Source organism: Centruroides sculpturatus, unplaced genomic scaffold, assembly GCF_000671375.1.
Source record: "Centruroides sculpturatus isolate CEXI.00-Female unplaced genomic scaffold, Cexi_2.0 scaffold904, whole genome shotgun sequence".
Classification (NCBI taxonomy): Eukaryota; Metazoa; Arthropoda; class Arachnida; order Scorpiones; family Buthidae; genus Centruroides; species Centruroides sculpturatus.
In genome coordinates this window covers 243,858-260,148 of record NW_019385147.1, presented here as the reverse complement: position 1 = coordinate 260,148, position 16,291 = coordinate 243,858, and the positions used below count along the sequence as shown (strand labels likewise).

Genomic DNA, 16,291 nt, shown 5'->3' with positions numbered 1-16,291 from the left:
ATACCAGGCGGGTATATCCGAATAGGCGCTCCTGTTTAGGCATACCCGCTACGAATTGTTTCCTAAGACATGGAAATGTTTATGCTTTATTTCCTTATATTTAGCAATTTTGAAGGGTTACAATGCACGTTTAAATTAATATACAAAACAAAAGTCCGTAAGTCACTTTACCACCTTAAAAGGCATTTCTTACATAATACCCTGTTTAAGAGTTTGGCAAATGAATTGAAGATTTTCTGACCTTTCTAAAGGCCTTTTAAATCTTTTTTATCGTAAATTATATAAATGTAGATAGAACTGGATGAAATACGTTATACATCATTAGAAGAATTACATATTCCCGTATAGAAGTTGAGACGGAACGAGTGGGAACTTTAGGATCTAAGTTTAGGACTTATGGTGAAAAAGGGGCCGCTGCAATGAGCTCGTAGATCCTAAAGTTCCCGTCAGATTGGTGTCGTAATTAAGATTATTTAATTAACTAGGGAGAAAAATTAAACTAAATTATCTGCCATTTCCATGCTCCACACCTTTAACTTATATTCATAGCTTTGAATCGTTTACACACCACAAACGTTACGTGGTATGTAACCACAAGATGAACTTTTTAAAATTCATTTTTTTAATTTTTAATTTAATGATGCCCGTTTTATATAATAATTTGAAGCATTATTCTATCAAAAGTTAATGTTAATGGCTTACAGAATAAAGGCTACGGGACGTAGAACAGGACAGAACATCTGGCGAAATGCGTGTTTAAATACATTCGAAAAAGTATTATGCCGTACATGAGAGGTTCCCAATACAGTCGACCCCCCTATAATACTGTTGATAATTCCGTTTTATATGAATTCCGTGTTGTACGAGTCACTTAGACTTTACAAATACTTGAACTATGAACGGCTCGGGTATTTGTAAAATCTAAGTGACTCGTACAACATGGAATTCATATAAAACGGAATTATCAATAGTGTTATAGGGGGTCGACTGTAATTCCCTGCATCGACCCCTTTCAATATTATACGTATATATATTCTTACATAATTTTTAAAAGATATCTTTCTACACTTATTTAAGAGCAGACAAACAGTGTGTAAAATTTTTAATATTTTAAAAGAATTTTTTATATTTGCGAAGTTTTATTGACCCCGTTGGGAAATCTCGATTTACATTATCTTACGAACTTAAACGAGTCACTAAAATAAGAAATAAATAAACGTTTATTCCTAGTTTCATTGACACAGAAAAGCACATTTTACGTAAGTTATGGTGTTAACCTCAATTTAAATTGCTATAGGGAAGTTCTGAGTAGACATACTTTTATTTTATTCGATTTAATAACAAATACGATCCTCATATATATCTAAGTATACAGGGAAGTTTAATTTGTTTTTTTTTCTTAGGTTAAGAGTTGAAAATATACTTTACGTGTGTCCAGCGAATACCATACCAGGTATTTTCTTATCTGTTTATTTTTTATTATCACGTAAAATATTTGAATTCGCCTAATCTAATCAGACATTTTAACATTTTGACGCACTCGATTTAATAAAAGGTTACATACAGACAATTAATCCAAATTAATTTTATTCTAATAAAAGAAGGAGATGAAAGTAATCATCCGCGATTCTTTCTAGCAATCAATAGGATTGGCCGAAACTTAGCTCTAAACCAGATATTGCGGGCAAAAGGTCAAATGAACGTTTCGCGTATAGCTCGAGCCACCTAATTATGAGACAACATCGAGAGAGGAGGGGGAGATAAAAGAAGCCAGCCAGCCCTTCCCCCAAACACTTGGTTCTCTTTATATCTGTACCGAGTTAATGGCCCTCTTGTTAACTGCTCTACCCTCATAAAAACATTACGTTTGACAGCTATATAGCATCGGTGGGGATTTACAGAGGTGACGTCAGGCTTCGAACGAGATCTCGTAAGCTATCATCTTTCTCTTAAATTATGCCATCTACACCAGACGTTGACGGACGTTTTACGAGGCGTGTTTTTTCATTTCTTTCCCCCCCGCTACGAAATCATTAGCGACAGAACCGATGGCGATTGGTTCCTCTGTTTAAGCCTACCGCGGGGTCCCCGATGGGCGGAGCGCTCTTGCAAAAGTGTTGTTTGTCTGCGGGTGGCGCCGGTCTTATCTAGCAGCAAACATCTGATGTAAGAGATAGGTCGGATTTTTCATTTTTTTTTTTTTTCGAATAAAAGGAGTATCGAGTGATTGTTAAATAATACGATAAATATGTGTAAACAATTTGCATTTTTTGGGGAAGGGGAAAACGTAAGCCCACGTTTTAAGTGTGGAAAAATAAGAGAGCATTTCGGTGTATCGATTGTAATTACCAAACATTTGGTATGCTTAATTTTTGGTTAGCATTCGATGCGTTTCCGAGGGACCAAATTAATGATTTTATGACCACAGTTCGGGGTTGTAAAGTTGATTGACTGCATCAATGTGTGTGTGTGTGTGGATCTAAGGCGAGTAAACGATAATCAAGCGCCGGGAAAATTAAACGAGACGAGCAAACTGACCGAAAGAAACTAATTTTGTAGAATTTAAAATGAAAAAGAGTAGCCTATTTATTGAAGGACGAAATGGAAATTAAAATGTCGTCGGCATAAAATGTAATTGCTAAAGAGTTATACTATTTCAAAGTTTAACGGTATAGAAAATGGCACGTAACTTACCGTCAATAGCCTTTAAAATTCATTTTTGTACAGTTTAAAAGTCGATAGTCCATTTAAAAAATTTTTTTTATCGCTTTCGGGATGCGGTGGAAAAAATGCGGAATTAATTTTATATTACAATAAAAATTGCATGCAAACGTGTTAATTGTTTCTATATTCGTATAAGTAAACATATACCTCATTTATTAATTTTAAAAAAATCCAGCAACGAGTGACGTAACGTTTCCAGCCAAAAAACTTAAAATTGCGCGTGGTGCCATCTGTTAAGAGATTTAATTTAAAAATTTTTCCATGTTACAAATTATTAAAAAATGGGAAAAAGCTTAATTTTGAAGATAGAGAAGAGTTTTATTTAAAAAAAAAAATTGTAAATGCTAATAACGAGTAAAATCTTCGAGTTCGTCCCCTCTCGATATACGACACGCGACCCCCTCTATCTCCCCACCCTCGCGACCTTTAACCACCAAAATTTAATATCATCGACACCTCTAATAAACAAACCTCCCTGCGAAATTTCAGAAGTTTTCGACAAAAAGCACGGTAGTTATTAAGCTTCAAAGAAGGCGAACAAAATCTTGTCCCCCGCAAACACGTCAACATTCACACATACTTTTTAAATTTCTCGACGTTTCGTGGTTCCCAGAGTCCAAAAATGACCCCCCCAGATCCCGATAAAATTCTTGGAGTCTCGGGGGAGTCATTTTTTATATAATTCCCTTAATATAAGTAATAAATTAAGTATTTATATGTAACGTAAGTTCTGTATGACGCTTATATTCATTCTCAAAAAACGGTTTCTTTCTAGCCAGTCACGATGCTTAATAAAATAGAAAAAAAGCGAAACTTTACCAATGAATATCCCGTGTATATATGGTCGGTAATATTGATTCGATGGGCCTCTTTGGGTAGGCCCAAAGAGGCCCATCGAATCGACCCTACTCGTATTCGAATCTAATAATTAAATACTGTAATAACGTTTGTTTATCAGGAAACTTTGAAAATAATAATCACGTATTAGCATTGATTTACGATATAAATAGTTTTATAAGGATGACGTTTTTCATTTTATTAATGTCTCATATTGTTTTTGCAAAATTTTATTTGTAATTTCACACGGCCTTGCGTAATTTACGTATGTAAATTAATTTGCTTAATATTTTTAATATTTCGCGCGGTTTTGAATATCCCCATTGTAGGTCTACCTCATACGGGTTTTGATATCCACGATAGGCTCTGGCAATAAGGCTTTATACAGTCGACCCCCCTAAAACACTGTTGATTTTTCCGTTTTATATGAATTCCATGTTGTACGAGTCACTTAGATTTTACACATACGTGTGCTGGGCTGTGAACGGCTCGAGTATTTGTAAAATCTAAGTGACTCGTACAACATGGAATTCATATAAAACGGAAAAATCAACAGTGTTTTAGGGGGGTCGACTGGTATTAGATAATTTATACATAATCTATGCTATTCCTTCGTGAGAGAGAGAGAGGAATAGCATCAATAATGGTATGTTTGGCCACCCCTGTTATGTTCTTGAAGGATGCCGTTCAGAATATTATGCGAGAATACCTAAGAAATTAAAAAAAAAGAATATTTCTATCTTAAGAAACAAACAAAAAAAATCAACAATTGTACAAAGATATTTTAATGATTCAACAATAGGAATAAATAATAAAAATACAGAATTTTTAATGATATAAATCGACCAATTAGTAAAATAAAATTGTAAAATGCGAATGAAATTCTGAATGAAGTAATAATAATACCCGAATTAGATTGTTACAACAATTTTTATTTTTAAAAACAATGCACAATATTGTACAGGGGTTCAATTCTGGTTAAAACCGATCATTTTAAGGAATTGTTTTTTTTTAGCCGTTACAACGTTTCCATTAATACAAAATAACGTTAATCTACGGTAGTTACTAGTGCGATGTGTTTAGTTCTGTATTCGTGTATAGAAAATGAAATATTTTACTGTAAATTTTAAATATATAAGACTATAATATGGTTATATCTATCGGTTCTTGTATAAGAAATGTCTCATATTAGAGACGTTTCTTATACAAGAATAAATATATAAGGTTGTTTTTTTTAAATTATACGGCAATATTTTGAAATAAAATTGACTCGTACATGGAAACAACTCGTCCAAATGGAGGAAACAATAAACACGAATTATATACATGAATGAACGAGTTATTTCTAGTTAACTTAATTACATTCAATCCGAATTGGATTTCTTACGCTCGTTACAGCATATTATTAAGTTCTGTTATCGAATCTATAGATGTAGGAACCCGAACCCGGGATCTAAATTCGTCTTTTGTTACAAATAGGATAACTATTTTACAATGGTGTAACGTTAGATTCGATATAATTTCGATGGAACCACTGATTTTACTCATTTCTCTTCGATAATACAAATTTAATGGCACAATTTTAGATTAAAATTCAATAAGGTTTGGTTTACGACCAGAAGATTTTCGTTTTAACTTATTTTAGGTTAGTCAAATGGCTAAGAACGTCATTCGGTCGATACGCAAGATGAACACACAGAGAACTCGATAGAAAAGGAAGAAAATCAAAAGAGTAATCTCGAAATAGAAGATTTAAATGTGATTTTTCATCCGATATTAAAATATTTTTCGTAATTTTATCTCCTTTGTCGTTCAAGATTATTGTATTAAGTTCCCTCATTGTTCATCCTTTGTTTTTAGTTTAAAATCTAAACAAACCTAAGGTACTAGTTGAAAATTATCTTCTATTTGCATTGTTTTATGTATAGATTATAGAATACAACCAGCGAATTTAAATGATTTCGTGATAAACGGGATGTTGTATGTAATTAATCTTAACATTAATAGACGTGTGCACGGATGAAATTCTTCTTTTTTTTTTTATAATCTCATTTGTCTAAGCAAATGATTACAAATTTGTAATATGGGAATTTTTATTTTACACAAACAGCGGATTGCTCACTTTGACAAATATTCTGTGCATGGAAATGTTTTAAGTCGATATCCAGTAAAAATTCAAACTAATTTAACTTCCAAATAATAGAATTTGGCGCTTGGGGAATTAAACATATTGTAGTTTGTATTACCATTGTTATACCTAGGAGTCGCATTTTATACGCTTCCGTGTGTAATGAATTATACAAATTGCCTGGAAAATAAGCCCGTCGGCCTCCTCGTATGTGAGGTACGGTACGTAATCACACGCGTGTTAGGTACTGTATTTAATACCTAATCACGTACTGTACTTCACGCGTATGTGGAGTAGTGTACACTTATTAACGGTTGTAAATACGCCGAGAAAAACTCGTTGGGATCATTTTCACAACTCACAGGAGCCATTTAAATTGAATATATTAGCATAAAAGATTGCGAATATTTAATCTTCTGTTTATAAAGCGTTAGATGTAATCGGAGTTAATGTCGAGTAGACCAAATTTTTAGCCTTCGGTGACGATAAATGAACACGTTACATAATTATATTTTCGCGTAGGATGGTGGCTACGATAAAGAACCGAATCGTTGTATTAACAATATATATATATATATATTTGGATAGATATAATTACTAGCGATATCAACAACGAAATTTCCATACACAGCCTGCAATAAACATATTTCACTTCTAATAGAAAAACGGTAGTCTATCTTTCCTCCAAACACGTGACTAGTTATCGTGACGTCACACAAGGGGCGATCTCGGCGGTGGTTTTTAGGAACACTGTCCGGTTTCTAGATTGATAAGAGATTTACTCATGGCGGCTAGCGTGTTAGCCGCGTGAATTTGATGAACTTGGTCTTTTTCCTTCTGCATGATCTCCTCCCGTTTTTTGGCTTGTTTCCTCTCTTTGGCTCTTCTGTTCTGGAACCAGATTTTAACTTGTCGTTCCGATAAACCTAACATGGAGGCAAGTTCCGATTTTCTTCGTATTGTGATGTAGCGACTGTAATGGAACTCCTTTTCCAATTCCAATCGCTGATGATCCGTATAAACCACCCTGTATTTATCTTTCGTTCTGGTTTTACCTGAAAATATAAAGTTTCGTTTAAACCACAATTTCATTTAATCCAAATTTCTACGTTTATTCCAAGCGCGACCGTAAATTTCGGCTTCCGAAATTCGCTTTTCTATTTAAAAAGTATCATTATCGACGGTAAGAAACATTGAGACAAAACGAAAAAGTCGGCGTGTCACGTGATAACCGAGTCTCCAGGCAACTATACGATGGTGCGAGGCAATCTTATGTCAACATGTCGCGCGATTCTATCAAAGCCACCGACCCGTCATCTCGCTGTTTCCTATCGGAAAACGTATCTTTGTTTGGTATCGGGTGTTGGTGGTCCGACGCCAGCGATAACAAATCGATCGCTATCGCAAAACCTCTGTTTGTTCACGTATTAGGCGCGCACCTAACAAAATTAAAAACCGACTTTTTCGCTTCCTAAATCTAAAATTTACGCCGCAACTTTCCCCTAAAACGTATTGTAAGTTATATAATATATATATACACACACGTATAAAAAGACGAAGCGTTACACGTCACACTATGTTAAAGTCATTGTTTGTATCTCGACCAATGAATGTAACTCAGAAGCCGTGTGACCATACACCACATTCTGACAAGCGGTGGATGTTTACGGTACCCCGAGGGTTAGCAGTAAATTTTCTCTGTTTCTAGCTACCGGTCGTTTATTTTTACCGGACGTCAAAACTTGGACGCAATGGAATATATCCCCCGTCTAACTACCCCCCTATTTATTCATACGTCATAAGGTTAACCCCGTACGCCGCCATGCATCCTTTCTGCCTCATTGAACTCATTCAAATTGAACTAGATATCAAATTGTCATTGTTACTCGTTCGATGCACTTTGGGATTCGAATGCTGCGCGTGTATCACGGCTTTACTTATGAAAATTTTTCTTTTATTACGAATTTTTCCAGCATTTTCATCACTTACTTCCATACTATTCGGAGCCGAGAAACGTCTTTTACCGGAATAACCGAGGGCACCAATTCGAAAGGGGATAAATTTCACCAATTTATACATGTTTAAGTTAGTAAATTAAGATAAAATTAGATAAATAATGGACTTTTAATGCGAAGCGTGGATCCAGTTTAGTCTATCTTCGAAGTAGCTGTGTTGTTCGATGCAATCATCTCACCCGCACCCAATCTGGCACCATTTCTACTCCAAGATTTCTTTCGTGCAGTCACGGATTCTCTTGGGAAGAATATGACGTCTGCGAGCCTCGAATACAGATATAGGTTTACAAACAAGATCCCTTCTTCCCCTAACATCGGGATAACATAAGAAGAGAAAACTTTTCTCGAAATAGTTTTTCCTCCAGCATTTTATCTCCTACGAAATCCCAGTGTTTAAAGCTGCAAAATCGCCTACCATTATTTAATTCCGGTGTTAACGCGCTAAATATTCCAACCAATTGTTTCTCGTGTGTTTTTTAAACGAGCGAGACTAATAAGTAAATGGCCACGAGGGTAAACAGGAGTGCAAATGATAGAAATTCGGAATTATTCAAACGAGAAGGAATGGGAGAGGGGCATCTGGTAAATTTGTTGACAAAGCCCCCCCATTCCGAGTTAAGTACGAGAATCGCGGCCACACGCCGGCCGACAACAATGCGAGGAAGCAGTAAAATCTGTCATTAGACAAAGTTTTATGTTCGTTTTCTATTACCCATCCATTGCTCGGGCTGTCAGGAGGCATTGTCCGACTTAAAATGGCGAAGGATCCTCGTCGTTGTAAACACCTGCCAATTCTTGCGGTTTGCGTAATATTTGCCATACAATCGACGCGTGGAAATCGTCAATTTTCTCACCATAATGGCCAATGCAATTAAATAAAGTAAAATAGTTTCCGCCCGCATTGTTTAATGTATAAAACAGATGGAAATTATCGTAAAAAACTGAAAACTTAAGAGGGTGCATTCAAGTTTTATTGCTGAATCGAGAAGCTAACTTATGTATAAATAGCATAATCTTAAGTTTTAAGTATTTATTCGAATACAATTCGGGTTAAATAACACATAAGTGATTAATGCTACCACACTCCAACTCTTACTCTATTCTAAATTTTAGATTTTTATTTAAAAATGATGAAAGTTTAGTTTAGAATTTAAAAAATTTAATGGTAAATCGCAGCTTTCTATGGACGAGGATACGCATTGACGTAAAGGATTGGCTTAAACCCGTGCAGAAATCCACTCCCCAAACACACATTAAAAATTCCCATAGTTATAGATTAATTACACCCTTTAATTACACTTTTTTAACAAAAATTATCCGGTAATAATCACACGAAAATATCTAGAAATTCGGATTGCTCTTAATGTGCCATAACACTGGATAATGTTCCTAATTAATCGGTTCGATCTCTCACACTCCCGACAGATTGATGGCGTAGTCAATCGCTAACATCTGGGATTATTAACACCCTCGACCACCGCAGGAGGCGGATTAATAATAAATATATGGCTCCACCCTCTTCCCGAGTCATAAAAATATGAAAATAAGAACAATAAAGCATACGAAAACAGATTTAAGAAAAACCTTTTGTGCTTCTATAAAGAGAAGAATCATTCCTTTCTGTCTTTTAAATCGTAAACACTTTCTTAAAGACAGAAAGTGTTTACAAATTAAATAAATGAGTCATCTCACCCGACTCGTCGGGTGAGATGACTCATTTATTTAGATTTATCACTAATTAAGCATTGTACGTGCATTTTTGCATAAGTAATACACAATACAATTGTGTGTATTTCGCATATTTGTCATATTTTTTTAAAAATTCTGTGAATATGCCTCTTCTAAACTCTACAGCCGTTACCGTAAGCGTAACCAAAACAATACAGATCGGTTAACTGATTTTTGCGCCATCCTATTATATGAAAAACAATTCCTCAGTTCTCCGCAACGAAATGAAACAATTTAATACGGGTTACACTTGGACGAGTCGGTGGGGTGAAATTATAAATATATATTTTTTTCAAATTAATGATAAGGCATTTTATATTAAAACAAAAAAAAATATTACCAAATAATTATTTCGTCACTTTGTAACATCGCGTAATAAACAATTGACGAAAATTTAAGTGTGGAATGTAAAATTAAAAAATAGGAAATCGTCCGATAAATTTTCTTTTCTAATAAATAATTACGAAACCGAATGAATATTTAATTACTTTATCAATAATTTAATCAGTTTACTTTGACACTTGCATAATTCAATAACCAAGGAAAGAATAGCTTCGTCTTTACAGTTACGTTTAGTCTACGTGTTCGATTATACGGCAAAATATAAGCTAATTATCTCCACTTCACTATAAAATTTGATAATTTACCACACCCCGGCAATAAACTATAATACCGTCGATAGACCTAAACTCCATTGTAACCGAATTATAACATTTGGTGGAAGGTGATTGGCCTAAAGTAGGCCTTTTTAAATACCACGGGTCCATATTATTTATTGTTATTTTTTTGTGGACCCCCCTTTTGGTAATAAGCCTCTTCTCCGAGTGCGTAAATGAAATTACGTAGAATGACATATAAACTGTTATATCGAAGTACAAGTCGACCCCCCCTATAACACTGTTGATTTTTCCGTTTTATATGAATTCCATCTTGTAGGAGTCACTTAGATTTTACAAATACGTGTGCCGGGCTGTGAACGGCTCACGTATTTGTAAAATCTAAGTGACTCGTACAACATGGAATTCATATTAAACGGAATTATCAACAGTGTTATAGTATTAAACCCAACTCGAATTTCACTTCATTGTGACGATGCTCATGTAGATTTGAATAGACACTAAGTATAGTCCCTTGAATTTAATGTTACTTANCATCTTGTAGGAGTCACTTAGATTTTACAAATACGTGTGCCGGGCTGTGAACGGCTCACGTATTTGTAAAATCTAAGTGACTCGTACAACATGGAATTCATATAAAACGGAAAAATCAACAGTGTTATAGGGGGTTAACTGTATAGGTAACAATATAAATGTTGGAGGTATTATGACGTGTTCGTGCCATAACCAATTATAATTGGGGTGGGAAAATTTCTTATTTTTACGGGTGACAAATTTACAGTAAAGTTTATCGTCTATATTCTACAATTTAGTTAGATGTGTGGTCCTGGAGGAATTAAGGACCTCCGGGGTAGATTTAAAGGTCGTATTTAAAATTAGGAATTTTAATTCATTTTAAATCACCACCTTCTCGTTTTCTAGTTTTATTATTCTCTTAAAACGAAAAATTGTTGACAGTCGTCTAAGGAAACTTGATTTTTCACAGCCTAAATTTAAAATATATAAGAAAAATAGCCAGTGTTTTGTGTGTTGTTTTAAACAATTAACTTTTTTTTTTCTATATTGAACACGTCATTATAACTTGTCACATTTTTATATAAGTTAGAATGGTAATTTTTTTTCCAAGTTTTCAATATTGCATCCGATTTAAAGACTAAAACAGTAAGTCTCCCTTTTATTTAAAATAATAACACAAACACAAAGTATAAAATCCAGTCTGACTTTGTAGAAACTTCTTAACTTTTCCGGTGTTTTGAAAAATAAAAAAATCCAAGCTACTAATGTTCAAAACAATGACATATAAAATTGAAATAAATAAATGAAAGTAATAACATATTATATAAACTAAAAAAAATAATATGGTGTAAGGCCAGAAAATTCAGCTTTCTACCCGAATACTTTTGGTGACAAACGACATAATACAATGGCTTGTTTTCACCGAAACAAAAAGGCCCGGTTTGACTCGGAAACTTAAAGTAGAGAGACGAGGGTAATGAGAGAGGAGGGTATTTAGGACAGGAATTGGGAGCTAAATTGCTCGCCTTGGGCTCGACTAGCAGTCGACAAAGAGCCGCCTGTCATCGATACTCGACCTTTGAATTGGTCTTGCACGTGCCACACATATTTTGATACCCCCTACTTACACATTTGAACACTTTACCTACCGTTTATTTTCAATATAATCGATTATTATTATTATTTTTTGAAGTTTGCAACATCGTATAAACGGGCTGAAAAATACAGTATTTAGGGTTCTACTATTGTTCTTTTCGTATTCTACGTGCCTATTTAAATACTCAAAAAAGGATTTAATTGAATTTTACAGTTAGAATGACTACACAAGAATTTTCTGTCCTTTCTCTACAGATAGAAATTTAAATTTTTAAAGACTTAAGACAGTGTGGGATGACACTTTTTCCCGTTTGTTTCCTGTCATTTTATTTAGAACCCTTATTAAAATAGAACCGAATTAGAAACCCCCCACGCGCCTCTCGAACTATTGTTTATGGAATTAAATTAATATTATTATTATTTTACGACTCACCGGGATTTTGCTGATTTTGGTAAGAGGGTTTTTTCATCCATTCGTAGGGACTTCTGGCCGGTTGAGGTCTGACGGAGGCCGTGCTGACCGAGATGACGTTGGGAGACTCGGGATCGCTAGAGACAGTCAGAGTAGTGTCGGGACTGGGATGGTGGCCCATGTCCGAAATCACGTGACCGGCAGCCCCGTAATCGGCCACCGGAGATGTATTCAGTTGCCTGTACTGCTGGAAAGTTTGTCCGTAAAACGGTTGACTAGTACCCGGAGCTAAACCCAGGTTCTGGTTATTGTTTTGCACGTGAGAACAAGGACTAGCCGAAAGGGGGGAGCCTTGAGCTTGCCCCCAGTCGTCGAAAGCCGTCGATCTTCCGCATGTGGAGACCGGATAAACGGGTGCGGTATGCCACGAAACGTTATTCTGTTGATAGGTCTGGTCTTGCAAGTCCGACGCGGGAGATATTTGCGAAGCACTGTAATGCACCGTTTGCGCCTGACTGGGGCACGAAGATCCGTAGTTGTACGGATTAAAGGGAGCCGTCTGACTCGAATGGCGATTCGGTGAAGAGAACATGGTCGAATGAGACTTGCAGTACAATATCATACTGGTTATTGAAGGTAGGAAAAGTTAGACAGAGAATCCATTCTCCCATTCACTGTGTTTGGCTACCTAACGTCACACAGACGCAAACTTTGATTAATGAAGCCGAGACGGGAGGCGTGAGTCCAAGAGAATCGCTCGTCCTCTCTCCATTCTCACTAAACCACCAATAGCAACCATCCCACTCTCCAATAACCAATAGCGAGACAGGTAGGCGGGCCAAGCATCTAGTGTCGGAAAGGACGTAAGGAACATTAAAAACTCTTTTTTTTTTAATCTGCAGATGGAATTAATTTCATTTTAAATTAATCCGAGCGGCCGCTCTAAACACGTCTTTAGACGTGTTTAGAGGTATTCCAAATGACTAATTTTATTTGGATTAATCAAGTATACTGTATGTAATTCATTTATCTATACTACTCTAGCCTTTAATAAGGCAGCTTTAAGGTTCGAACACCGCGAATTTATAATAGAAATTCATACTAAAAGTTAAAATATTAATTTATAGACAAGATTTTAATATTTCAGACATTCTTACTGTCAAATTACACTTCCTGTAGTCTTCACTGTACTGTCAAATTACTCTCTCTCTCGTGTTTTTTCGTATCTACTGACCCAATCTTCCCCTTAATTAATATGTTTTGGGGTTTAACTTATTAATTAACCAATGATAAGTGGTGTATTTAAAAGAAGAGAGGCATGTTTCGAGTGTCCTGGACGAAAGGTGTAGTTTTCTAAGATATTATTTTCGAAAATAATTAAAATGCGAAAAGTAATTAATACGTACGCGATTATTCTATAGGTTGAAACAATGGGTAAAACATTCCATTAAGCGAGTTAGTTTTATTATTTTACAACCCTTCTAACACTTCCTATGTAATTACACTGTGTTTTCCGGTGTAAAATTTTAGTCACGCGACATTCTTAACACTAATTGTCCGTGCAAACTACAAAGAGAAATAAACGAAAAAGGAATATATTCGAAGCTACATAACTAAAAACACAAGCAATTCCGCCAAAGCTATGCCCCGCAGATGCATAATTTTAAACTAAAATTGTAGATCATTTAGGGAGAAAGTAGTAATAAAATACTAAATTATATTTTCTTAGGATGTAAATATGTTTTAGCAGTCACAAAACAAAAGGGTGTCTCGTATTGTTCGTGGCCCCCAGAGTGAAAAATGGATCTAGTAGTGTTTAAACATACATTATTTTTGAAAATGTTACTCGTATATCGACGTATAAATTAGTTAGAATCATTATATGAGCCTTTTAATGTAATATATGTAAAATTTTATTCTATTTTTGAAGATGCAAACGGGAATTTATGGTCTCCCAAATTACACACGAACGGAAAATGCGTGTGTTCATCTCAGTCTTATGTCTCGGGCCGGTGTTTTCTTAATTTTAATAAATAGAAACTTTATATATATATATATATATATATAAAGATATTATATGGATTAAACCGTGTTAAGTCTAGAAAAGATTGTATTATAAATGCTGGAGACAAATGAGTAGGCCTAATTCAAACTTCTTTGAAAAATATTACGGAGACGGACACATTCTATTTAAATTTCTAACTAGACATTAATTAAATTTCAATTATCGAAAATAAGTCGGCATTTTTTTAAAAATTTCCTCCTAACTTATTGGTAAATTATACTCGTAGAAGGCCCGTATTAAGCCGAATTGTGCAGTATAAAGAATAGGCCTTCTCAAAGTATGGCTGTACGAAGCTTTCCTAAGACAAGGCTGGATCGAAAGCTATACTAATGCTTTACTCTAGCGATTTATGCGGAGAATTTAAAGTTCTTTTGGTAATTTTTCGCTCCGGCTTAAGAATTGTTTACATTTGACGTGTCTAATTGACTAATCTAATTATTGATTTCGGAAGTTTTGAACGAGAATTTATTTTTCGACCTTCGTTTATTTACTCGACATATTATTAGGTGAGATAATGCCGACAAATAGATCTTTGACACCCTCTTAATGAATATCAAAGCATCCGAACGACGTTTTTATCTTCTAAACTGGTTTCTTACATAGTACAAAACACGTAGAAAAAGTAAAATTGGAATATTTTAGGGAAGGATAATGGAATCAAAAGGCATATTTTACGCTTAAAATCGTTACATTTTGCCCATAAAATATTTATTTTTAGACAAAATTTCGGACCGTGTTTAGAATATAATTAAAGGAAACGTTGGAATGGGAAGTTTCTAAATGGCACAGGGTCGTAAATAGGGTGTTTGGGGGACATACCATAGAACTAACCGCGGCACATTTTTATAGCACCTCCAATCGACCGTCACCAGCCGACAGGCCACACGTGTCCATAAAGAAAAGCTAATTGGGGAGGTCGGTCGTTTGACAAATAGCTTGTCTCTTACTTCTAACGAATATACTCGAGGGATTTTTTTTAGTATATTCCGCAAATTTCGGCCTTAAAAATGGGAACAAAAGCTATATATAATTATTCTGGACCGGCCTACATCAATACGCAGCCGAATTATGGTACATATACGACTGCAAAAACGTTCGGATTCGAGCCCGTAATTTAGTGTAGGGCTTAACCACTCGTATATTAATGAGTTAATCGGAAGTAAATTTCGATTATCTGGACAAAATTTATGCTTAAAACTTGGTATCGTAATTAATACGGAAGACCGAAAGATTCGTTTATTTACGAGTTTTACGTCGTTGTAAAGGCGAATTTAAGGTGGTTTACGGCTAATTTCTAACGGTTGATTTACCTGTAAGGCGTGTAATTTAATTGGCCGAAAATCGTGTCTAAATAAGGTTTATTTTTCTCCAGTCTTTAGTTGCTATTTTACGATTCCGTCGGCAATTTTTATTGCACCAAAACCCGAATTTAGACAGAAATTACTCGTAATTAATCAATGAAAAAACTTATTTTCTATGCATTTTAATTATTATTAATTGAAACAGAACTTTGTATAAGTTAAATGGCAAATGTCCTTTACTTTTTACAAATACAATTAACAATACAATAGAATTCAATATACAGTATGTTGTATTTATAATACTAGTAATTTACATTAAAAATTACTACAGAATGTAATTTAAATATCCGAAGTTAACGTATAACAAAATATTATATGATAATTACTTTAAATTAATATAGAATATTGACTTTTTAATGTTTTATCTGTTCAACTTTAATTCCCAACTCCAGATTTACGTTAGAAATGTTAAGAAACTTGGGAATTTATACAGTGGCCCACTTATACACTAGGATATAATTTCCAGATTTGGAGAGGTTGTTTGTCGGGAGACTGCATTGTCCACCCGATAAAGTAGAAAAGAAGCGGAGTAGCATTAGACGACAACCTTTAATTGGTTAGGAGTGGTCGACAAATAGATCCCGAGAGAATTAGGCCTACAAAACCCACGAAATCCTCTGGGCATAGTGACCAGCCAGACCCGCTCCCATCTTACCAATCGTCCATCACTTTAACGGTCTCTCCAAAACTACCGTTCGACTCTCCGAGGAGACTGCATTCTTTCCTCCACCCTCTCTTTGTTCGCTTTTATATATAATTCACTAGAAACTCGCAATTCTCTACCATCCGCTTC

At 35.0% G+C, this 16,291-nt stretch overlaps 1 protein-coding gene across 1 annotated transcript; it reads right to left on the bottom strand.

The window, feature by feature from the left end:
- Positions 1–4,418: 4,418 nt before the first annotated feature.
- On the bottom strand, positions 4,419–12,748 carry LOC111635439 (homeobox protein CDX-1-like). The gene is made up of 2 exons (XM_023380396.1): positions 12,094–12,748; positions 4,419–6,744 (listed from the first exon to the last, which is right to left on the bottom strand). Exons 1-2 carry the CDS (start codon positions 12,692–12,694, stop codon positions 6,431–6,433), a joined length of 915 nt encoding a protein of 304 aa, XP_023236164.1. The 5' UTR covers positions 12,695–12,748; the 3' UTR covers positions 4,419–6,430.
- Positions 12,749–16,291: the final 3,543 nt, after the last annotated feature.

Coding starts and splice junctions, on each gene's coding strand:
- LOC111635439 (XM_023380396.1), bottom strand. CDS start 12,694: ATGATATTGTACTGCAAGTCTCATTCGACCATGTTCTCTTCACCGAAT. Junction 6,745..12,093: donor CCAAAATCAGCAAAATCCCG/GTGAGTCGTAAA, acceptor TTATATTTTCAG/GTAAAACCAGAACGAAAGAT.